Below are 26,258 nucleotides of genomic sequence, written 5' to 3' on the forward strand. Positions count from 1 at the left end.
GGAAAGTTAACAGATGAAAACATGATGTCTTGAGTGTCATGCGTCTGTCGTGTAGCAGTGTACAGTTAGAACTTGATCTGTGAAACAGAAATGAGATCATACTTCGTTTCCTCTGGCATACAAATCTCTCTCTCTCTCTCTCTCTCTCTCTCTCTCTCTCTCTCTCTCTCTCTCTCTCTCTCTCTCTCTCTCTCTCTCTCTCTCTCTCTCTCTCTCTCTCTCTCTCTCTCTCTCTCTGAATGGGCTTTTGTCGGTAAAACGCAGGTAGGAGACAAGCCAACACACCTTTCCATATCAGCACTCATGTTTTATTTTACCGTTGTATCGATCAGTATGGTCGATATGACGCACAAATGTCTGGGTGCTTGTTTAAAAAATGTCCGCCTCGTTCGTGTTTGACAAATGTCCGATAACGACGGCGCTATCACTTAAGAATGCGCTGCAAAAGCAGACAAATGCTTGTTTTAACAAGAGTTACTAGGGTATCGGGTAATCCTCAATGTCGAAAGTTTACGTCTGTGATGATACGTCATAAGGCCAAGAAAAATAAAAAGTTTGTTTCTCATCCTCGCGCGTGTCAGTTCAGGCCCGCCGCGTCAACCTTTTTCCTGCTTATGAGGAAATAAAATGAAAAATAAATAAATAAATAAATAAACAATAAATAATAATAAATAAATAAATAAATAAATAAATAATAAACGCAAAAATACGCGACGATAGTGCATAACACAGTGCTGTATAAAACAGAACCGTTAACAAAATAACTGATTGTACACATATGTCACTGTAATATTATTGCTTAAAGCCCCTGTAGCTGTAACTCTTGAAATTTATCGACCTGAAAAAGGCTTTCTTTTTTCTCTGGTTTTCTTTAAATTCTACTAATTTAAAGGATAGTCTTTTACCACTGAAAAATTGGACAAGCAACTTTAAATTTTAAGCGTTATTTTGATTTCCCGCCATTTTTAAAAATTGATAATATTACAAAGAAAACATAGCATATGGTGTCCCAGTGGAAACATTCGGCACTATGCATTAATTTTGGACTACTCTGTTGTTTCTGTGAAGATTCCAATGCATATATGCATTGCGTACTGTGTTTTTGCTTTATTTGCATGAGGGCGCCATTTTCTGTTTGGGCAAACATTTATTATTTGTCTTGCTCAAAATTGCACATGTAGTCCCAGTGGACAGTTTATTCTACCTGTATAAACACCCCTCAATGAGTACATTCCCATGCACTTGTTTTAGTTTGGAAGTAAAATCACAAAAATAATACGAAAAAGATACAGCTATCGGGCCTTTAACTGAAAGTCAAACCACAGAACCGTTGCTATACAAAAATATTTAAGCAATACTGCTGTGCATTTATCTCTGCATGCATCCTATGTTGTTTTCGTGTTTTTGCGCGTTCTTGTTGGTTGAAGAATAAAAAAGAAATTGAGAGAAAAAAAACCCGCGTCACCTCATCATTTTGTCCAGGATGAGAAACAAACTTTTTATTTTTCTTGGCCTGGTAGAGGATGTTTGCTTGCCAATATGTCGCTGTCAAGTAAAGCGTCGTTTACTCAGATAATTTTTACACGCCCAACACGTAAATCCTGCTTGAATACACCAAGTATTTAGAGGTTGTTACCCGATACCACTAGACTGGCCCCAGTCGCTTGGCTTTTCTCGGCAGTTACTGGCTGACCAAGCGTCTAAGGGCCAAGGCGTTCACTCCACTACGCAACAGCCTACCATTAGCGCGACGGTCTACTGATATTTAGTCCTTCAATTTAGGCCAAGAAAAAATAAAAAGTTTGTTTCTCATCCTCGCTCGCGTCAATTCAGACCCGCCGCGTCAACCTTTTTTTCTGCTCATGAGGAAATAAAATGGAAAAAAATAAACGCAAAAATACGCGACGATAGTACATATAACACAGTGCTGTATAAAACAGAACTGTGAACAAAATAACAGACACTAACATTCAATTCAAAACTATACACATACGTCACTGTAATATTAAGCTATCAATATAACTGTGCATTGCTGCGCTAAAAGTCAAACCGAAGAACTGTAGCGATACAAAAATACTAAACCAACACTGCTGTGCATTCATCTCTGCGTATTTTGATACTTATAAGCCCACAGACTTGAGCAAGTCTACGATACCAACTGCTCCTGTGTAGCTATGATCAGCTGAGCATTAGTGTCACAGCTCCATACACGATCGTGGATGCCACCCTCACGATATTTCTATCTGCAAATTTATTGATCACAACGCCCTCACACTGTAAAATTACAAATGACGGATGAGGAAATGTTTCGAGGGACTTTGCTCTGCCAGCGTATATTGCGTTTCCCTTGCTTATAGTATTAGACCTTCTGAAATCACCAGACGTGGAAAATTTATTGCATAAATTTACTTGGAATTAGATAACTCTACGAATGAATTCGGTCTGAGACATGTCCTTCTGGCGAATTGCAATCTGAAATTATGCGTATGTACAATTAAACCTCTGGTGGCTATGAACTGGGTCTTATAGTAAGGTAAACTTGAAACGTTCAAGTCCAGTTAATGTTTTGATTGGACTTCTTTCATCACGCATATTTTGTCTTGCACTGATAAGTTTGCTGCATATAATTGTGCACTTATCAGGTTTTGCAAACTGAAAGTTAATTACCATTTCGTGTATTACTACGTTCACACTACAGTGTTTAATTGTAGTAAGTTAGCTGGACGGTTCCTCTGTGCAACCCCTAACATCAAAATTACATGTTTCTCTATTTCTTATTACAAAGCCTTTGTTTGACTTTGACGCCTTCTTTACTGAACATGCATAATACTTTGAAATAATATATGGAGCAGGTCACCAAGTAAATGGATTATTGAAATCTAGCATCGTCAGAACATAAGTGTGTATTAAAGTGAGTAAACATCCAAACACTCTGACGTTTAAGGTTTCTCTTCAATGTGCATGGATTAGTTCTAAACAATGAAAAATAGAGACAAAGCTGTTCAATTCAGTTTGTTTATTGGATTCGAAAATGCGGCCAACAATACTTACATGGCAGAGAAGTGGGCGATCAAAATCGGGGCCTTACAGAAACATTAGCAAAAATAGAAGAGTACAACTGCTTCGATTCCATTTTCAAAACGATATGTTTAGAAAAGGACACGTCGAATAATACACCACAAGCTGCTACGATTGTTTCCTTAACTACAGAATCAGTCATAAACACACAGGCATGGCACGTGCTCCAAACAATATCAACTTTTGACCCATGTATTTTGACCACGATCACTCAACAAAAGGAGTGACCGTGATGCGCCTATGCACCAAACATCCAGTCTTATAAACTTGGGCGAGGTGTCGTTCTGTTTTTGTACCCCGTTTTTTTCTTTATTTTGAACAGTAATTTTATTCACGAATATACTTTTGATGGTAAATATGTTTACCATCATCAACATGCATGAGCAATTCAACGATACAACTGAGTTTAAGGCATATTCTTTAACGTGAAAAGTCACTATTTTTTTGAAATTTACTGTTGTCCCACTTTAATAGTGATAGCGCCGCCACAGTTTGGAGTGTCCCACTTAGCCACTTTTGTTTGCAGCACATCTTTTGTCAGACGGCTACTCGGAATGTGGCCTCGATGAAAATACTGGCGATAAGTTAACTTGGAAATGTAAGACAAAATATTGGAACAATTAGTAATGGCAAGAAATGAAAGTTTTTCAGTCACTTTTTTGTTTACTTTTGATTTGAAATAAAAATTTTAGCCTTCTGTAACAGGCAAGTTAATCACATAGTGAACTAACAGTAATGCGCCAGTCAATGTAAAGCCCCCCCCCCCCCCACCTCGGGGTTTAGTGGGGATTTGGAAATTAGTCCTGTGAAATCTGCCAAATGCCCCACCCCCTGGGGCAAGACAATCCGGAAAATCCCCACCTAAACCAAGTAAATCCCCCACATACGGGGGTGGGAATTTGTAAATTCCTACACACAACCACTCTTTGGAATTTTCATGTCGTAAACAACCTGCATCAATATAAAAAGTTCATGTTCAACTTCAGAACAATTTTAATCATTTAAAACAGGGTTTTGTGACATTTATGCTGTTCACAAATGTCTATCACAATCAACACAAATAGATCCAGGAAAATAACATACTTTTCACATTTGTTTTTCAGCCACTTATACTGTGACCACATAAAAGTGTTGAGGTGTCACTGTCACGTCACCTATTTTGGAGCAAAAATTTACAATATTTTTCAGTCTTGTTTGCTTGTATGTTCAATTGTCAGGCATAAACATATTTCAGGCTAGAACAAATGATTTAATTAGATCAAAACACCAGATGTATCACACAAGACATGTCGCCTCAATAAACTAAATAAAGCTGATAAACAAGATACATATGTCCAATCTCACAAGTGCAGCTTTTTTGTCTTCTCGCTCTCATGCTACAAGCACAATGACACATTCTACATCAGTCATGCACTGATTTAAAACAAGCAGAGGAATGAAAATTCACAATGATCCGTGTTTATTCATCACAAAACACGGCAGAAAGATACTGTGTAAAACTCAACAGAACAGATGATCAGAATGATCACACTGATGAAACAGAACTGTTTCCCTAGCTATATGGGTCATCATGAATAAATTTGATAATACATTTAGCGGACATAAAAAGGAATCCCGTCGTGACCGAACATGTTTTCCAAATACACAAGCAATTTAAAGGGACAAAGTCGGCCATTTTTCATGAATTTTGTTTGATGTGAGATACTACTTATATTGTTTGACATGTCGAAAGATACCGAAAGAATGGCTGACCATGCTATATTCGACCCCGGTTTTAGACACGATACATGCAAACCATCGCGAAAATGAATTAATGGTCATGACCATTAATTCGTTTTCGCGATGGTTTTACTTAATTTGTATAAAACTGGGGTCGAATATATGTATGGTCACTCATTCATTCAGTATCTTTCAACATGTCAAACAAAATAAGTAGTATATCGCATCAAGCAAAATTCATGAAAAATGGCTGATGTGGGAAATTTTGCGCATGGTATGTTCAGTTTTCCAAAAAATAAGAATACACGGCGGATGAAAATCATTTATTTAGTTATCGATATTTAAGCCATCAATCACAAATATACTTTCATACACACCTCTGAATATTGCTGCATCGCGTTCATCAATAGCCAGTTGAAAAGCTGCTTACCGGCCCACATGGCCTTGACAGCCACCTTTCGCCATGCTACCGCTCTGAACAACAACATACCATTACCAGGGCCTGAAAATTTCTGTTTTTTCCCACTGGTCCCAGGACCAGTGACCTTTTTTTTTTTTCACTGGTCAAAAGGTAAAATCCACTGTCCTCAAAAATTTGCGTAACAATACAAGAATGATTCATTTCTCATACTCATGTTATATATGCATTTCTATCAGATTTGCTTGGGATTCACATACAGCATAAACTGCCAATCTTTTAATACAGACACACTGCATAAACATTTACTTGGTAGTTTTCCCTCAAGTTCTTGTACACACATTTGACATGTTTTTTACTATTGCTATAAAGTTCACTTCATTTTTATAATTGCCCAGTGGTTGATTCTTTTTCCATTTAAATTGTAAAAAATAGGTTGAAAACACCAAATATCTGAGAGGGACTTCTTTTTTCCTTTGATAGCAATATTAAATTGCCATAACGCTGTTTTGACAAGCTAGGCGGTTCTTGATAAGGTCAACTACAATCGAGTTAGGGGGTCTTGACTATATAAGGAATTCAACATGGTGACCTTCTAAATTCAGAAGCTTGCTTGCCACGGACGATCGGAAAGTTGTAATGAAACTCCTTCCAGAGAATTTTACTGCAAAATACTACTTTGATAGACAGAGATATAATATTTTCACACAATTTTGGGGTTGCTGATATTTTTAGCTGAGGCTATGGTCTGGTTTTTACCACATTAAATTTTACATGTAAAATGAGTACGTGGCCCGTCATTTGATTTTTGCAGTGCAGTGGCTAGTGGACGCTCATCGCCTGGCTCACAGTTGCGAGTGGAGTGATACGTACCGACCGCCGCGTACTATGCATATCAATTATTATATGCATAGTACGCGGCGGTCGGTACGTATCACTCCACTCGCAACTGTGGCCTGGCTCATATCGTGAATCGCAAACTGTAATAGAGTAACTGATTTTCCTTTAGAGTTTATGTTGTGATGAAAGAAATAGACTAAATTTTAAATGTTTGATTGACTTAAAGACGCGATAATTATTGTAATTTTGTAGCTAAAAGACGTAGTCTCTCAATGGAATGGGCTCTTGGTTTTAGTGTAACTGGCTTTAGTGCGTCTCTGCTACCTCCATGGTTTCAGTAACTTCGGTATTTTGGGGGGACGTAGTTTCTAATTTTTCGTCAAAAGACACTAGAACACAATCTGGGAAAAGCACTGGACATTCCCTTGCAAAATAAATTGGCTCCTTTTTTGTATTGGTCTGCGGACTTTTTAGGGGTAATTAGTACTGGTTCGGGATAAAAAATCACTGGTCCGGGACCTCGGGTAATTTTCAGGCCCTGCATACGTGCGCATGCGTAGTTATTTACGAACATCTTCTGGGCCTGTCCGTCAAAGGAATAGGGGGATCAAAACGAGGCAATTGCCCCACCCCCTCGGGCACAGGTTCATGGCACACACGGTCTAATCCCCCACATTTTCCCGTATCGCCCGAGGTGGGGGGGGGGGGGTTTACATTGACTGGCGCATAACAATAAACAAAGAGACCCTCACTCTACTTGAAACATTACAAATGGCTACTGAACGAGCTGGTTGTTGTCATGAACGACAAACATCATACTCAAGCTATATGAAGTTTTGATGCCATATTTAATACATACCTGCAATCGCATGGTGCAGCATTCAAAAACTTGTCTAACCGAGTAGATTTGATGGTGTCTTATAATATACTCAAAACTAAGAGGACATACTGCAACTGACAGAGTAAATATGAGTAACAATGGTAATATATTAAAAATATACTTTTATTAAAAATCTAAATCTAAATATACATTAATCGTTTAGAAATGATCACAATAATTTACGAAAAAACATAGCACTTTAATTCTGATTTTATAAATTTTCTGACACTCAATTTTTACATTAACAATATATAATGACAATTGCCAGTAATAGAACCAGAGTTTGGATTTCCAGTAGTAAAATTTTACACAAGAATCAAGGAATACAAAAATAAATATACGATGAATCTTGTGCAATGAAAAAGTTTGTAAAATACAAATAAATGTACGTTAAATCCCATTGTTTTGGTCAATCAGCAAAAAGTAATTTGAGGTATTTTGTTGAACAAACTTTCAATGTCCTACAGGTGTCCTTGAATTTGATATTTTGAGCAGACTGGAGAGGGTGCATATTTCAATTTCACAATCTCCATTACAGTTAAGGTATCATACACATATTGGGGTTGTGGAAACTGTTGACCATTTTCTATGGCTAAAGTCATCTACAGGTAAAGTATCATACAGATATTGGGGTTCTGGAAACTGTTGACCATTTTCAATGGCTAAAGTCATCTACAGGTAAAGTATCATACAGATATTGGGGTTCTGGAAACTGTTGACCATTTTCAATGGCTAAAGTCATCTACAGGTAAAGTATCATACAGATATTGGGGTTGTGGAAACTGTTGACCATTTTCAATGGCTAAGTCATCTACAGGTAAAGTATCATACAGATATTGGGGTTCTGGAAACTGTTGACCATTTTCAATGGCTAAGTCATCTACAGGTAAAGTATCATACAGATATTGGGGTTCTGGAAACTGTTGACCATTTTCAATGGCTAAAGTCATCTACAGGTAAAGTATCATACAGATATTGGGGTTCTGGAAACTGTTGACCATTTTCAATGGCTAAAGTCATCTACAGGTAAAGTATCATACAGATATTGGGGTTCTGGAAACTGTTGACCATTTTCAATGGCTAAAGTCATCTACAGGTAAAGTATCATACAGATATTGGGGTTCTGGAAACTTTTTAGCATTTTCAATGGTTAAGTCATGATTCCCAAAAATGAAATGAAACCTTTTCCCCAATGTCTCTTTTTTCCCTACAACATAATTTGGTGGAGGGATCAATCCAAATGGCTTTCTTGATACATCTTTTTCTTAAGACAAAAAATGGCAGTGGGAAACATATTTGCATTAAAAGTAATTATCCTGCCATGGTCACATGATCTACCAGGAAATGACCCCGTCAATATTATTTGTGTCCATCAAAGTAAAATTTACATTTCTATCTCTGAGTGTACAATTCCTACAAATTCAATGTTTACTCAAAGCATTTTCTGTAAATGAAACACATCAGTAAAAGACTGATACCCTGTTTCAGATATTTCAAACACTTTCTGAAAACATGAAAAGACTTAATCAAGATCTGATATTCACTAAAGTCACACTCTATGTGTAATCTTGGATGTTATCAATAGTCACACATACACTGGACCAAAATAATATTATTTTTCAATAATTTTTTATTTCTTCAAAACTAAGCTAGCACTTATTAAACTTCTTTTCCAAGTAACGCCAGGCATCGTTACAATGGAACCCCTAGTTGTTCATGAAATGGGGAAAGTTTATTCATAAACTAGGCTGCCAATTCAAGTTCTTTTTATTGTAACGCCAGGCATCGTTACAATATGACACGCCTTTTCACTTGTTTTCCGAGATAAAGGTGATTGACTCTTGATCTTCAGCATTGACAATACCATTGACTTTGTCATCAGAGTCACCCATGCTGACACTGGGCTGTAACTTAGACTTGTCATCTGAGTCGGCAATTTTGTTCTCTATGCCTTCCTCCATTTCCAGCATATCCATGTCTTTCAGCTCAACGGTTGACAGATGAGCAACAATCCCAGCGCCGTATGAATCACCAAGGACGTTGACCGAAGTACGGAAGCGATCCCTGTGAAGAAACACATAAAGATGTCAAACCATTCAGTTGATGATCTTGTACATTGCAATACATGTCAGCTTGTGTTTCTATTCATTGTCAACAATACCTAGATCACTGTTTACTTTCTGTTACTGACACAAGAGATACCCTTAAATGGGGAAAGTTTTTCTAGTTAATTGTGAAAGGAAGATAAAATTACAGCTAATCTTACTCTTAACCTATTTACCTACAATTCCCCAGAAACAGACTTGGAATCAAACTTTATAACAATTGGTTTAGGCCAAGCCATGGAGGAGAATTGGTTAAGGTAGAACCGTACCTCTTGGACAGACATACAGATTCTCAAACTTTTTGCATTTTTCTGACTGAGGGAGTGGGGCTGTTTTGAAGCCCTTTGAGTAGAAAGAAACTTTCAAATGCCTAAGTTAAGTCAAAATCTAAACTTTATTTTTTCCCTAGAGAGTTAACACAGGGATGGTCGCCATTTTGAATTTCGAATATTAATAAATGTCAGATAATATGTTTCTCTTGCATCAAAATTTGTGACTACTGATTACAACTCTTGGTTTGGTATGACTATGGTTGAAACTGTTGTTACATGAAGTTTGAGAAAATTCAAATATTTCAGTTTTGACCGGCACTCCACCTTAAATTGTAAATTGAATGGTGCTCTGGAAAATTGTTTGGAAGAACAAAGTAATACACACAGAGGTCACAGGGTCATGATCTTTGACACTTACAGTAACCAATCAACAGTCCACAGAAGAGTGACATCACCAGTGGGTAATCCAGCTGCTGTCAGAACTAGCAACATTGTAACCAATCCTGCACTTGGAATGCTTGCAGCTCCAATACTTGCCAAGGTGGCAGTCAGACTACAGAAAATGAAAACATAATATGCTAGGTATTTCTGATTCATCTTCATTGAATTTCATTGCAACAACTCTTTTTGTGTTTGATTATCATTTGGAATATATATATATATATATATATATATATATATATATATATATATATATATATATATATATATATATATATATATATATATATATATACACACACACACCACACACACACACACACACATATATATAACCTTTTTGTGTTTGATTATCATTTGGAATATATATATATATATATATATATATATATATACACACACACACACACACATATATATATATATATATACATATATACATATATATATATATATATATATATATATATATATATATATATATATATATATATATAACCAGCAAAAATAAAAAGCTTGTCTATAGACTTAAATACACACCTTACAGTTATGATAGATCCAGCACCAAGATTTATTCCATTCATCTGAGCAATAAAAATAGCCGCTACAGCTTCGTACAAGGCAGTACCATCCATGTTAACTGTGGCACCAATGGGAAGGACAAAGCGTGTCACCCGTTTGTCAACTTTGTTGTTCTCCTCCAGACATCTGAATGTCACCGGCAAAGTACCCGCACTTGTGTGAGATGAAAAAGATGAACATGAGTGAATCTTTGTGTGTACACAGTGTGTTACTTCTATAAAGTTATAGTGGTATTGCTGGCAAAGAGTAGCTCAGTGTGTAGACTGAAGAGAAAACACACTTTAAGATTTCTTCTGGATCAAAATTGAATTATTCATCTCCTACACTGAGCAATCACCTTTACAAGTATTCCTGATGGCCATGTGAGACATTCGTAAATTATTCAACAGTTCAAATTAACATCACGTACAGCATATCTACAGCACTGAAAGATGTACAAGATCTGTTGGCTGTACCAGAACTCATTCTCACTATTACGTTCATCATCATCATTATCACTAATCCTTAATTATACACTGAAGATTTTCATGGGAAAATTAAACAGAGATTTACAATTTCAACACATCCTGTTCATGTCGTTTAAAATGACAGAGAGAATCATTAATTTCTTTTGCCTTTCAGTCTGTGCTGAAATACTGTTTCTTAATCAAACCTAGAAAATTTGTAGTCAGTTTTTGCAGTATTAGCCCAGTATTAGGAAGATAGGTGCATTCCTTTGAGATGGAGTTTTTTTTCAGATTTTGCTGAAACTTTTCTTGGAAAACTTTAGAGCATTCTTTTTTAAAATCAAAAATAAAAACAAATTTCCATGCATTAAATTCAACAAATTTACCTATAATTTCCAATATTTGCCATTAAAAATGGCTGCCAATTACTCCATGTTAACTCTAGGATACAATTTAGTGATTTACACAAAATCAGGAAATAAAAATATTTAATCCACAGGTTTCAAAGTCTGTTTATGGATGTGGATGACCAGAAAAGTAGTGTAAATATCTGAGTGTCAGAAAAAATGTCCCCAAGGCACATAGTATTTTAATGGTCTGGTGAAATGCCCATGTTGCAAAATCACAGAAATACAGTTGATGGTCTATAAAACAGTTACATTCATTTCTTTTTTCGTTTAGCGCTCGTGATTATGAAATATGGCAAAAGAAAAATGTAATGTGGGCGTGTCCCCCAAGCCTCTCCAGTCGACTTTTTTCGGCTTTCCGAAGTTTGCCCGACGCCGTATCTCATAACGGGAAGAAAAGCAATTCACACCTCCGTAAGCTCCCCACGGGGGTTAACTTAACTTCTAGAGTTTCCGCTTACATGATCAGGACAGTGTCCTCCTTCACTGACTATGGGAGAACGTTGTTCTTTTGGTGGCTGTCACAGCGGCAAGAACATGAACGGCTCAACTGTAAACTTTTTCAAGTTCCCGTCAAGTGTTGAGTGTTTGAACCATAATGTGCTTGTCTCTGCTGGTTCGTACGATCGGCAACGGTCCCTCGGCTGAGCCTGCCTCGCTACTCGCTACACAGAAGGTTGGGACCGCAATGCAAATCAACAGCATAACAGCAACACTGAATGTTGAGACTACCATTAAAACGAACAACAACACGGAACGTTGAGATCGCGATACAAATCGTGGAGGTAGAGTCCTCCATGATACAAATCGACAGCAACACGGAACGCGTCGTTGGGACGGCAAATTGAAGAACAACGGGGAATGCCGGACCACGAGGACCGCGATGAAATCGACCGCAACATGGAATGTTGAAGACCGTGATTAAAATGCACAACACAGAACATCTAGACCCCAATGTAAATCAACTGCAACACCGAACCTTGTTGCCTCGATTAAAATGCGTATGTCTGCTATGTATAGCAAAAGTTTTAATTCTCGCGAGCGAGCGTTCCTATGCCCGCTGTACACTAGACAAAATGACGTCAAATTTATCGCGAGGGCTCGATTGCGTTGTGTAAGTTTCACTTCTCGCGAGAGCTATTTGTGCATGCTATTTGTGCATTAGACTAAATGACGTCAAATCTCTCGCGAGACTTGGCTCGATTGCAAATACGTACGACGGAAAGAACGCAATGATATACGGAAGTAGACACAGTTTTTGGGAATCGCCGAGAGAGAAGCGCAGATTAAACAAAAGACTTAAAAACCCACGTGTTTTCTTTATTTTACCATATATTTTAAACAAAAATCAGTGTCGCCGCTGTGGCGAATTAGGATCGATTTTTTTTTCGCCACTTCGGATTTCGATTCGCATTGGCGAACGTGGCAAATGGGCAGCGCGAACAGTGTTTTGTTAGCGGATACCGGGCAGAGATAAGGCGGCGTTGGACCGCTATTCGATGTAAATGAACACACCAGTGACATCACAGACGGCCAACCATTATCCCCGCTATGGGCGTGACCTGAGTGTTGCAAAATGACCCCATGAAAGCCGCGCATAGAAATATCAAAAAAATTAACACTTGCGCGTACTTTTAGGTTGCAATTCTGTTGCGAGTGTAATAGTATTGACCCCCTGGAAGATATTCAGTCACACGAACGGGACCATTTCACCAGACCTTTAATATTCAAGGAAAATCAAATTAATATAGATTGCAACTCACCTGGAGGCTGTGCCAAGGGCAGTTATCCATGCTTGCAGCACTCCAAAAAAGTAAACAAATGGGTTTTTCCGGGTAATCACAAAGAACAGTCCTGGAAGTACCATGAATCCATGAATGACGAGTCCAATAATCACAGTCAACATATACATGCCAAGCTGGGCCAGTACAGATTCCAGATCACCCATGGATAGCAACTTTGCAGCAATCAGGGACATGATACCAACTGGTGAATACCTGCAGGAAAATAAAATCTGTGTCAGTGTGACCTCTAAACCAAATTATATTACACTGGAATACTGATGGCAAAAATACAGTGATCTGATTTGTGGAGATGAGAAAAGAGCTGTGCTATATTTGTGGTATACAACAGTTAGACCTGGCCCTGAACATGAATTAATGTGCCGGGTGTGAATACTTGATCGTTGTATTTCAGTAGGTTTTAGAGAAGGTTATGCATTATCTACTAAACTTGATAAATAAAATTAGATACAATAACATTTGAAGGATGTCCAGAATGCTAGTTAACCCTATGAGTGCTGTAACATTTCCCACCAAAATTTTAGTGCAACATTTAACCAGTTTTTATTAATTTTTCTGTAATTGTTTTGATAATTTTGGACCAAATGGACATCACATTTCATTGGCTACAGTTTTTTATCAAAATTTTGCAAAAATCTGCACAAATATCTCACTGGGGTATAAAGGAGACAAAAATTGACTTTGGCGCTCAAAGGATTAAATTATCATTCATACACCTGAGGGACCATGACATGAAAAGAAGTTATGAAAGTTTTCTTGGTACATACCACATGACAATCAGAACCATCTGCATGACAATGTCATTCAGGATCATGAAGAACTGACACATAACATGTGCTTTTTTGCCCATCTTGGCCATCAAGACACCAAAGGCAATGCAGAACACAATCAATCCTAGAAAAAATCATAATTTTTTAGTATTAATCTTGCTTGTGCTGTTGTGCTTATTGACAGTAATAATGTATAAAATTCAAACAATAGAACATTTTCTCAATAAATAAAGAAGTTTATCATTACAATAACTTGTCCATATAACGTTCATTATTCCAGAAACCATAGAGATGTATATTATTTCAGAACATTTGTCAAGTGTTCCTCACAGCTATAAGTGCTGCAAAACTGACAAAGCACAGACTTTATCCTTTTGTTATTAAACTTTGAATCTAGTTTTTCTCTCCCCATTATATCCCGTGAGGAATGAATTAGCACCCATAGACAGTGCCTGAAAAGTAAAAGGACAAAGGTCACAGATTTTTGGAAATCATATTTTCACCGCATTTGATCTTAATACAAGTACATACGAATCATATTCTTCTTTTCTAGAAATCATTGTCCTTCAACACAATGAATTGTACAAACTGTGTAATAGGATTTTGTGTTGATGTATTATACTCCAGATTACAGTTCAGCGGTAAACAATGATAGATATTGCACACATACAGGCTGCGTTGATTTTAAACAATACTTCAAAATGTTTCTGAGAGTACATCATATGAAGCGAGACGAAAATACCAGAAAACAGATGACAAATATTGTACACTACTGAAACTTTCTGACATTTCATCATAGCATTTTACGGTGTAAGGAAAACACACTCACCAAGTACGTTCATTCCGTCGGATAAAACAAGTTTACGTCTGGCAGTTTCACCAACTACATAGGTGATGGTCTCTTCAACGTATGTGATGTTTGTTCCATTGATACGATAAAATCTAGCTCTTTCAAAGTCAGTCAAGTTTGCAACCGCTGCCTCATCAAGCGTCACATTGATAGTCCTTTGTGCAAGGATGGGGACAGGTTCAAACGTAGTTTGTGTCTGTTAAATTGAAAATATGGCAAAGTTATCACCAGCATGGCTAAAGTGGAAATGGAGGTTCACAGAAAAGAAACAGCCAAAAGTAGATTTACAGAGAGACTTTTTTACAGAGAGTATCATTTGTTTTGCATCAGTAATCTTATAATTACAAGCAGCTGCTGTTTCACTGGTATGCAAAGTCAAGCACTAAAACTACATGTTTGACAGACCAATGATTGGTGACGGACCACAGTTTACAAAAACAAAATACTGCGAACTTTTAGACTGTGAGGGCATACACACTTGTGATTCATGCACATCTGGTAACTAGATGTGCATGAAGCACAAGTTTGTATGCCCTCACAGTCTGAAAGTCAGCAGTATTTTGTTTTTGTAAAATGTGGTCCATTGTCAGTCATTGTTTTTATCTGTACTTGCAATTTACCAATTTACAGTTGAATTGCGACCCTCAGCTCAAACACTGTGACCTGTCTTGAAGTATATTCCCCATTGCAAAAGGCTATGATTGGATCAGGGTTCAAGGGTTATTTAAGGATTAAATAAACCTATCTTTCAGGGCACTTCATTGTACTCACTTGTTTGAAGCAAGCTTGCACTAAATTTGCCGGGATCAGGTTTCTGTAAGAGACAAGTTCAATTTTAAGACGTGAGTGATGTGAAAAAGCACACTGTTGTAATAAAGCTTAGTATAGTATACCCAAACCTTTCAATTATTGGTGCAATTTACTCTGATAAGAAAAAATAGCTAGGCTGATAACTTGAAAGTGCATCCTAAACTGACATCAATTTCTAAACTCTTCTGATGATTATTATGTTTTGGAATAATATGCAAGACAACATAGCTGGTATGAATCAGTATTCGTATCTTCAGCAATGATTGCATTTATTGTTCCATCACATATTTCACATATCTTGACTCGATTATCATATTTGCTACGGAATTAGACATTTACCATAGACTTATATCCAAACAGTTTTGAGACAAGCCTTAGTTTGAGTAGAGAACTGTGTCTGGTTATTATCATATCAATAGATTTGTCAAAAGAATAGGAGAGGCAAATCCCTCAAAATCTTCTAAAAGAGAGACCTGCCATAAGTAATCTTTGCAAACATTTACATGTATGAACAACAGAACAAACAGCAATGTAATCAGGTCTACCAGTTTATGAAAAATTTCTCAATGGACATATTTGTGAAATTATATTTGTACTTCTTGGATCAAAATGTCAGGACTATAACCTCCATACATATAATAATCTCCATAAATGTAACATCAACCATAAATGTAATAAAATGCACCCATAAATGTAATATCGCCCATAAATGTAACAAAAATCAACCATAAATGTAATAAAAACACCAACCACAATTGTAATAAATTGTAACCATAAATGTAATAAAAAAATCACCCATACTTGTCAACCACAAATGTAACAAATCTATTTTGTCGTTGCAATTGAGGAATTAGCCATTGAATGTTTATCTATGTAATAAGGAAAGCAACTCCACACATTCTTCATATCTTAATTGTTTGCGGTTATTGTATTTTGTGTATTTGAAAGTGTATTTTATGTTTCGCTGTTTTGTGTATAGAACTGATCGGCCATGGCGAGACACAGCTGTAATCTCCGTGTCAGTGCATTCTCTACTCCAGAGTGGAGGAGACTGTATAACACTACGATCCGATCCTTTCACGCTGTTTTTCAAAAATTTGCCATACTTTCTTAATCAGTCGCCTCATATTCGTCTTCAGTGGATAGATTGTCTGGAATAATCAATAGATTGTCTGTATTCCTATGTTGTCCCACTTGAAGTTTGTTCCTTCACTGGGGATGATAGGATGTCTAATTTTGTTCTACTGTGTTCAAGGTAGTGTTCGTATTGTTTTTACTAAATCGAAATATAGATATATGTTCTCGTCAACATATTTTGTGTCGTAGTTTCTGTATGAGGTTGTCTATTTCTCTGTTATTTGTTCTGAGTCGTCTGTCATAACCCTTGGTATCACTGGTTAACGAGTAATTTTGACGCTTCCTTATTATGTAATTATCAGTGTCTAGAACTGCTGTTCCACTTCCATTATCTAACGGTTTGATCAGTACCTCGCCGTTTTCTGATAGTGTTCTCAAAGTATTCTGTGTTTCGGAAAGGAAACCTTGTTTCAGGAAAGTATGCAATAACATTACACTAGTCTTATTAAATTTATTATTTACTCAGGGCATTGATAAACAAATGATCACATATGCAAGTTCAAGTTTATTACATTTATGGTTGAGTTTTATTACATTTATGGTTAATTTGTTTATTACATTTGTGGTTGTGGGTTGTTACATTAATGGTTGGCGGGTTTATTACATTTGTGGTTGATTTTATTACAATTATGGTTGATATTACATTTGTGGAGATTATTACATTTATGGAGGTTACAAGGACATACCGTAGTAAATCCAAAATAGCATCAAGGGTGTCCACTTTCCTTTCATCTCCTTCTTCAATGTCCAGTTGTTCTTTCTTTTCACGGTCGCCGGGATGGATGGAAACCACCAAGATAATTCCCAGTATGGCAGCAAACAGAGTCGTACAGAAGTAGTAGACCAACGCACGTCTTCCCATTCTGCCACTGGATTTGGCATCCAACTGAGCTAGCCCTAAAAACAAACACAACCCAAAACAATTCAGGATCTTGCTGCCTGTTGCACTGGTCATACACTGCAAAACTGAACAATTACAACTAGTAATGCTTCTAAACATGGCCCCTAAAAACTTCACAAGTATAGCTTGGTCAAAGAGGCAGGATACCTTGAACTATTTAAGGACTATGATTAAGCTGAACTTCTGTTTTGAAGTTTTTTGAAATTAATACAATACTCAACATTACAAACATCACCCTTTAACCTTCTATACATATGCACTATCATTAATTTGAGCTCATTTCCATATTTGGCCACAACATCTTGCTAGACACACTGCTCAGGGCCATAATGTTGAATACTAGTACATGCTTGTACATAGAGGGCGCTGTTCACAGATGCAGTAGCAAGAATGAAAAACTTTTCTACCCAAGATTAACAGTGAACTCTGCTAGGCCAAATTTCATTTCAGATATCCTTGGGACAGTAATTTTGGCAGCATAGAGGAATTTACTTTGTGTATTGTCTTATCACGAACACTTTGTCTGCTCATGTGTTGTAATACTGTGTCCCGATTTTGAGGTATTGTGCTAAATTTGTTGCAAATGGAATGACAGAAAACTACATTGTTTTTTTAGAGAACAAGTCTGCACAGATATACTGCAAAAGTACACAAGTTAATTAGAAACTGACAATACCTGTGATCAAACTAGAGATGATCAGTGGTAATATTAACATTTTCAACAATCTCATTAAGATTTCACCCGGAAATCCAATGAGCAGTATGGTGGTCTCCGACGGTTCAACTGCTCGGAGTGACAGTCCAAAGACGATTCCCAGCAGCACTCCCATGACCGTCAAAAAGAGAAGCAGATCGCGACGGATCCACGCCAGTACCTGTGTGGAGTAAAATAACACCTGAATCACAAGTCATCCTCCTGGACTGTTCAAATATTTGTGTTGCGTAAAATTACAGCTGATAACAAAGACATCATCCAGCAATGAGCGAACATCTGCCAGCATTCAAATTTTTGATGAATTATCCTACGGTATTCTGTCTAAGAGTTCAATCTCTCTACAGAAACATGGTGCAAAATGGATTCATGCACTGTAAACAATGTTTGGGGCTTTATACATGAACTACAAATGATCAAGAAAGTTTGTGACTGTTTATAAAATGGATTTTAAATGTGAAAATTTAATTATACAAAAAGTGACTGACAATCTGTACATGTATGTAGCTCTGTTCGGATTTGAGGAATCCGAACCTGGAGATGAAGTCACTTTCATCAGTCTTCACTGAACAATGTCATAGCAAGCAACCATACTTTTTGTCTTACGCTCAGTGTCTTTATTGCTTTTACCATTCTGATTTCTATATGTACAAGTTTGACCCTTTTACCTCCATGTTATCTGTTATATTGATTACAATAGTGAGCAGGATCTGTACTGGGGAAAGAGGTGAAATGGTTCAAAAATTTCAGAGAAGTAGATTTGCTTACCTTGGCATGCCAAGGCTTTGGCTGAATCGCGTCAGTTTCTGAACCTGATTCAATGTCAACCATGTTGAACATCAGTTCAGTTCGGTGTATAACTTCTGGAAGGTGAAAGAGAACAGTGAATGCAGCATGCAATAGTTGCTAAACTGTTATATTGCGAGGGTTTGGCTGAGCTGATACTTACTCAGTTTTTCTCTCTACAACAAATAAATCTTATGAAAGGAAGGAATGACAGAAGGAGAAATGAAAGAATACAATGGATAGAGAGACATCTGTGCTGGTAGAATATAAGACAGATATTGAAGCAAAAATATATCCTGTCCCGACAAACATGTTATGATTGGTTCTCGAATATAGCAGAGTGTGTGATCACATGAAATAATGTACAGGGCAAAGCCGAGTGCATTCTGGACAGCAAAGTTTGCTTGAGTCCATTATGGGCCAGGAGGGGTACATTATTGCTATTTCTTTTATAGCTTTGGCAATGTCAATGAATTTGTAGAAAATATCTGGGGCTACAACACTGGATAATTGGATACATAATCTAGGGGGATGACATCACAAAATTCACTGGTATTGACACAGCTGCAATACAATAGTAGACATACAGTAGATAGACACATTGGCTGTTGTATTAGCTGTTGTGTTTTACTTTAGTGTGACCCATTAAAATTTGGCAATGCATAATTTAAAAAAATGCAAAATTATGTTTATAGTCAGACGATTTTCAATAGTACTTTGGTTACAGAAATTTTTATCTGGTTTAATAAATATATATATATATATATATATATATATATATATATATAAAACAAACTATCACTCTCATAGAATGACATTTTTCCTTTGAAAACATATCTTTCCCTAATGAATCCACTGATCAGAGAGATAGGTAGATTGATATAACACAGTGATATTATCGATTGTTGTACCAATGTATTTGCCATCGCTACCTTTGAAAACAATGTTGAAATCGTTGCCCGTAGTTTATTTAGCTGCAGCCATGATTGAATTATGCCCTTTAGCCATCAACATGCCTTTAGGAGTCAGGACATAGGAAGGATGGTAAATTAATTTTCCTCTTTGATATGTTTAACAAAGTGTGACATGTTCAATGTTGAACGAAGGTCAACATAGCGACAGTACGCGCCGAGAGTTGATGCCAAAGTGAATTGAAGCCAATTGTTTCAACACAATACAGAGCGGCGTTTTGTGGAGGGACCGATGTATCGGCAAACCACGGTCGCTCCACAAAACGATGCCGGAAAATTTTGAATCCATGCAACCACCAACACAAATCAACTGGCGAGTAAAAAGGACTCGGAAGGGATTTAACTGCGAACATCTTCGGAAACATTACATGTAAAGACGCCGAGAAGCCGAAGCCACTGACTGACCATGCATGATTGCATCGGGCCAAGGAGGCAAGCACTCGCATCGCATCGCCTACGAGATGAGGAGTGTGCACGTATGTGTGCGACCCGAGGACTCTGGCGTAAAACTTCTCTAACAAAAATCACAAAAAACATCTAAAAGATTTTAAATTTTAACAGGGTCACAACTTACAATCTCATTGTTGATTGTTTTGCGACAATCTCACTCTGCATTCGCGTAGTCTTCCGCATACCGTGGCCGAAAACGACACAGACCCTCTTCAGTTTGTAATTGCGTCGTTCTGTTAGAGCTGCGTCGTTCTGTTTTGACCTGCGCTCTTCAGTTTGTAATTGCGTCGTTCTGTTAGAGCTGCGTCGTTCTGTTTTGACCTGCACTCTTCAGTTTGTAATTGCGTCGTTCTGTTAGAGCTGCGTCGTTCTGTTTTGACCTGCGCTCTTCAGTTTGTAATTGCGTCGTTCTGTTTGAGCTGCGTCGTTCTGTTTTGACCTGCGCTCTTCAGTTTGTAATTGCGTCGTTCTGTTTGAGCTGCGTCGTTCTGTTTTGACCTGCGCTCTTCAGTTTGTAATTGTGTCGTACTGTTTGAACTGCATCGTTCTGTTTGATCGTCGCTCTTCAGTTTTTTTTGTTGTAATAAAGGGAAAGCAACTCCACACATCGTTCATATCTGAGTTGTTTGCATTTTGTGTATGATATTGTGTATATTGTGAGTGTGTATCATGTTTGATTGTTTTATGTGAGTATTGGTTAGCCATGGCGAATGTAATAAAGGGAAAGCAACTCCTCACATCGTTCATATGTGAATTCTTTGCGTTTTGTGTATGATTCTATGTGTGTGTATATAATGTTTAGCTGTTTTATGTAAAGGGTTGATTAGCCATGGCGAGACGTACCCGTAATTTACGTGTCTTGCTGTAGCGGAGAGACTAGCGTTACACTGCGATCCTTTGAAGCTACGTTTCGAAAACAGAGATTTCTTCATCAGTCACTTAAAATTCATTTTTGATTGGTGAGACATGTTGAATGATTGATTGATTTTATATGTTAATATGTTGTTCCACTGAAGTTTGTTGTTCAATTACGGAAGCTATGTCTACGGTTTGGTCTTGTTGTGTTTGTGTATGCTCATGTGAATCGGAGTGCCATCTATTGTAGCTTTTGTGAAGTCTGGCATTTGTAAGTGTATCGCATACTTCTGTTCCTTCTGTATGCGATTATTTGTTGCTCGAAGGTTTGCAGCATGAAAAAAATATTTGGGACAAGATTTCACTGACGTTCTTAATCCAAGGCTTAAATAGTATAAAATCATGGACTTTTGTATAAAATACAGCAAAAACGGGCTAAGTGTCAAAGACACAAGGAAAAAAAGCTGGAGCAACAAAAAAGGACCTCGAAATCAAGAAAGTGAAATCAAAAAACATGAAAAGACATTGATGAAGTTCAGAGAGCTTTAGATGATATTTACGAAGTCAAAACACAAGGTATTATTCAACGTGCTAGAATAAGATGACATGAGCTTGGTGAAAAAAGCAATACTTATTTTTTGAAGCTTGAAAAGAGAAATCATTACAAAAATCACATTCGTAAACTTCAAGCATCTACAGATTTAAATGAAATTTTAAACACGCAGAAAGAATTTTATCGAAATTTATACCAGACTACACATTGTTTTCCTGAAGAAAAACCAGAAGAGTTCACTGGCGATTTGCATATTCCTTTACTGTCAGAATTACAGAACAAATATTTGTGAGGGTTATTTGAGTCTCGAAGAGTGCTACCAAGCTTCGAAAAACATGTCCAGTAATAAAAGCCCGGGGAATGGCGTTTCTGGCCCTTGTATGGTAATTTAATTGTACTGAGTTTCAACTATATGTACACGTCCATATGGAGAGTTGTCAGTGTCAGTTTCCCAAAGACAAGCAACCATTACTTTGATTGATAAAAAAGAAAAAAATCGTCTGTAGCTGAAAAGTTGGGGACCTATTTCTCTTTTAAACTTTTATTATAAATATTGTTACCAAGGCCCTTTTAATTCGAATTTCAAAGTTTTATCGGAATAATTTACCCAAATCAAGCTGGTTAATATGTGAAAGGTCGCTACATCGGTGACGCTGTTTGCAAGATTTTAGACTCAATACACTTTACAAAAGAAAACGATATTCCTGGTATTCTACTTTGTATTGATTTTGCCAAGGCATTTGACTCTATCGAGTGGCCTTTCCTTTACTTTGCTTTAAAGAAATTTGATTTTGGTGAATCTTTTATTCTATGGGTTAAAGTTTTATACTGCGATATTTCTAGTCATTAATAATGGTGTCACCTCTGGTTAATTTTAAGTTAGCAGCGGTTCAAGAAAAGGTGATACTCTTTCACCTTACTTGTTTTTAGTTTAGAAATTTTGTCCATCGCCATTCGTCACAATAAAACAATTAAGGGCATTCAAATCGAACAAAATGAGTTAAAATTGCACAATATGCAGATGACACCACTCGAATGTTATCAGATGTGAAATCTGCCGAAGAGTTTCTCAGAATAGTTGACTCATTCGGCAACATCCCCGGCCAGAAGATCAATAAGGAAAAGAGTGACGCACTATGGTTAGGTAGTAAGAGAGATTGTATATACACACATTAATCGACTCAATGTACCGCATCATTTAACAAAGGTAGAAACGATGTGTGAAGTTGCCCTCACTTTCATTCTTATAAAATTGCTCAAAAATGCTCAGGATGTAAACTGTCTGCTCTACCACGTGTGGCAAGTGATGATGACGACCACGAGGTAGCCTCGTCCAAGGGTAACAGTGGAGGCATAACCTCTCTCCCTGCTATTTAAATTACAGTAAAAACATGTTGTTACTGTGCACGTTATCTTAGGGAAACAGTTCTTGTCTAAAAGTGTAGACAAAAAAGAAAATTCTTCCGTTCTATTTATTTATAACGGAGGTCAAACAAAAGCACAAAGTTGAGAGAAACATTTCCTACAACAATAGCACAACTGAAAAGTATAGGACCCGCTGGCATATTCTGGTAATGTACTCTGAATCATAGATTGAGAATGTCTTTTTTTTTGTAAGTGCTATCCTTGTTCTTTATCTTTTGTCTGTGTTCTGTTTCCGTTGTCTTTTTCTTTTTCGTACCTTTTTCTCTTGTTTGTAAATTATATATATATATATATATATATATATATATATATATATATATATATATATCAGTCTAGTAAACACAATACGAACACAACCTTTAACACAATAAAACAAAGTTAGACATCCTAGCTTCCAGAATGAAAGAGCAAACCTTCAGTGGGACAACATATGAATACGTACAATCTACCATTATACCACGAAATTTATCCACTGAACCTGACTTGAGGCGATTGATAAAGAAAGTCTGGCAAACTTTCTAAACATAGCGTTAGTGTCGTACGCAATGTCTCAATTCTTGAGTACAGACTGCACTGACATTCATATTCAGCTGTCTCGCCGTACCTATTCTGTTCTGTGCACAAGACAGTATAACAAAAAATACGCACCACCACACATTAAACGCAAACAACCAATATGTGAACGATGTGTGGAGTTGCTCTCCCTCTACTACCTATGACTCCACGGGCACCCATGCCAAGTTGCAATGGTATTCTCCAAGTACTCCAGTACTTCCGTGTTATGCTGAAAACAAACTGAAGAGCACAGATCAAACAGAACGATGCAGTTCAAACAGAATGACGCAGGTCTAACAGAACGACGCAATTACAAACTGAAGAGCTCAGTTCAAAACAGAACGACGCAGCTCAAACAGAACGACGCAATTACAAACTGAAGAGCGCAGGTCAAAACAGAACGACGCAGGTCAAACAGAACGACGCAATTACAAACTGAAGAGGGTCTGTGTCGTTTTCGGCCACGGTAGGCTCCGCATCATGCTTCGACCAAGTGATGTGAAAAGCAACACACAGTTTGACACTGCAAGTCGTAGAGGGCAGTAAACAATCGGATCACGTGGGTTAACTTTTGATGACCCGTATGGAGTTTAAACCATTGTTGGGGGGGGGGGATGCGGGGCAGAGAGAGTTAAAAAGTGAACTGCAGCACCATTCTCACGATAATGGTATTTTACGCGTTAGTTTCGACCATAACTGTTTGCAACTGGCTTATCAATATTCTTATGCAAGATGGACGTTGCTGTGGACACAGGCGCCCTCATTGTTAACTGTACTTTACGCCGACTACACCGAAGGAGCGAAAGTAAAGCGACTTGATGTCCGCAAAACGGTGTGTACGTCTCAACAAGATCAATGATCACAAAAGTTGCGTGTGCACATCTTGTCTCGTATGTGATCTTCTAATCGTCCTGACATAAACACAACGACAGTATATATGTATTTTATATCTCCTATGTCCACGAGTTTGATCGACAGAACAATAGCGGGATATAGTGGATATTTGAATTTCATGTCGTCTTCAAGTCTGGTAATGTCAGAATGCAAAGCAAAGACTTACGAAACGAGGCAAAATGAAATGATTCTACTCACTACCGTCAGAACAAACATAGACGATCAGATTCTGGAGTCAACATTCCGACAACCTTCCTTTTTGCACACGACGGTTACTCTACCTCTTGGGGTAATGTCTGAGGTAGAGTAAACTTGCTCTGCGTGCATGAAGAAAGGTTCTTGGAGATATTCGAATATTCCCCCCGAAAAAAATGACGTAAATTACTTTATTTACATGAACAAACCCTCTATATTATCCAGTTTGATGAAAAGTTGACAGATTGAGTAGCATCTTGGATTTAATTCTACTAAGATATAAATACTTGAATTACATGTCGTCTGTTAAAGGGACATTAGCTGTAACCTTTGACTAATTTTTCATTACTCTGTTTTAATGTATCAACTACAGAATTTGACTATAATCCGATCATCATGACCAATGCCCGGTGTCTTTCTTTGCCAACACAGCCTGTATATGTGAATGACCATTGTTATTGTCGATAAATATATTTATTCTAGTCCGGACCTGAATACAAAATGTAAACAATAACAATGCAGATTATACTCATATAGGGTATATTTATGAGCTAAATATTAGGAATTTCTCCATGGTTCAGGGATTCAAACCAGAAACTGCAGATGATACACAGAACAAACAAATTAAGAAAATAACCAAAGTTACAGCTAATGGATCTTTAAGGCCTGTAAACAAGGATGAAAAGCAAATTAACTTGCTGAAAGGGGGCCGGCAAAATTAAATTATTTTCACTTCATCCAAACAAACAAAAAACCTCTAAAATACAAACAGACAGACAGACAGGATCAAGGTCTATGACAAACAACGAAGGCATTACAGATTTGTAGGGATATATCTAATCAGACCAGTGTGATCAAGCCAATAGGTAATCTGTGCGACACGAACACACATACACGTCAACATGGCACACGGTGACCATAGTATCCCACAGGGCCTATTCATATACACCACAGAGAAACATGACAGAGTGGCAACGGCTATTGTTTAAGGCGTCAAGCGGTTACGTAAGCAATCCATGTTTGCCTCGCCTCACGAAGCTCTTGGCTCTCTTTTCCGAAAGTGCCGACCATGCACCCTTCGGTAATTTTCGGATTTTCACCAATTGTTAAGCGAAAGTATGTTCGACAAAGTTTGTGTTGTTGTTGTCGTATGGTGCTGATCGGAATTGATGTGCTGGCGAAAAAGGGATTGTTTTGAGCTTCAGGAAAGTGAGTTTTACCATTTTAAAAATTCCTCTCATATTTTTATGAATATATAATGAGTGTGTTTGAACCAAATTTGAAAATCTTTTATCGATACTGTCTGGTTTTACTCAATGGTTTACGGTCAGTCATACTGTCTTTTACACGTGCGTCAAGAAAGGATATGTTTATGAAACTGCTGGCATGTTATGTTTTGATTGG

General features: G+C 37.3%; 1 protein-coding gene across 1 annotated transcript; it reads right to left on the reverse strand.

Annotated features, from left to right (window-relative positions):
* Positions 1 to 7,099: 7,099 nt before the first annotated feature.
* LOC139145615 (excitatory amino acid transporter-like) lies at positions 7,100 to 20,560 on the reverse strand. The gene is made up of 11 exons (XM_070716881.1): positions 20,502 to 20,560; positions 18,939 to 19,033; positions 18,135 to 18,333; positions 17,244 to 17,454; positions 15,382 to 15,424; positions 14,590 to 14,806; positions 13,758 to 13,884; positions 12,952 to 13,185; positions 10,294 to 10,488; positions 9,731 to 9,865; positions 7,100 to 8,999 (listed from the first exon to the last, which is right to left on the reverse strand). The coding sequence occupies exons 2-11, from the start codon at positions 19,008 to 19,010 to the stop codon at positions 8,744 to 8,746; spliced, it is 1,689 nt and encodes a 562-aa protein (XP_070572982.1). The 5' UTR covers positions 19,011 to 19,033; positions 20,502 to 20,560; the 3' UTR covers positions 7,100 to 8,743.
* Between the last annotated feature and the right edge of the window lie 5,698 nt (positions 20,561 to 26,258).

This window comes from Ptychodera flava, chromosome 12, assembly GCF_041260155.1.
Source record: "Ptychodera flava strain L36383 chromosome 12, AS_Pfla_20210202, whole genome shotgun sequence".
Classification (NCBI taxonomy): Eukaryota; Metazoa; Hemichordata; class Enteropneusta; family Ptychoderidae; genus Ptychodera; species Ptychodera flava.

Bases quoted from the DNA above. Each gene is read 5' to 3' on its own strand.
- LOC139145615 (XM_070716881.1), bottom strand. From the start codon at position 19,010: ATGTTCAACATGGTTGACATTGAATCAGGTTCAGAAACTGACGCGATT. The intron at 18,334-18,938 runs GTAAGCAAATCT...TACTCCACACAG, and splicing joins CAAAGCCTTGGCATGCCAAG to GTACTGGCGTGGATCCGTCG. The intron at 14,807-15,381 runs GTGAGTACAATG...TCAATTTAACAG, and splicing joins TGCAAGCTTGCTTCAAACAA to ACACAAACTACGTTTGAACC.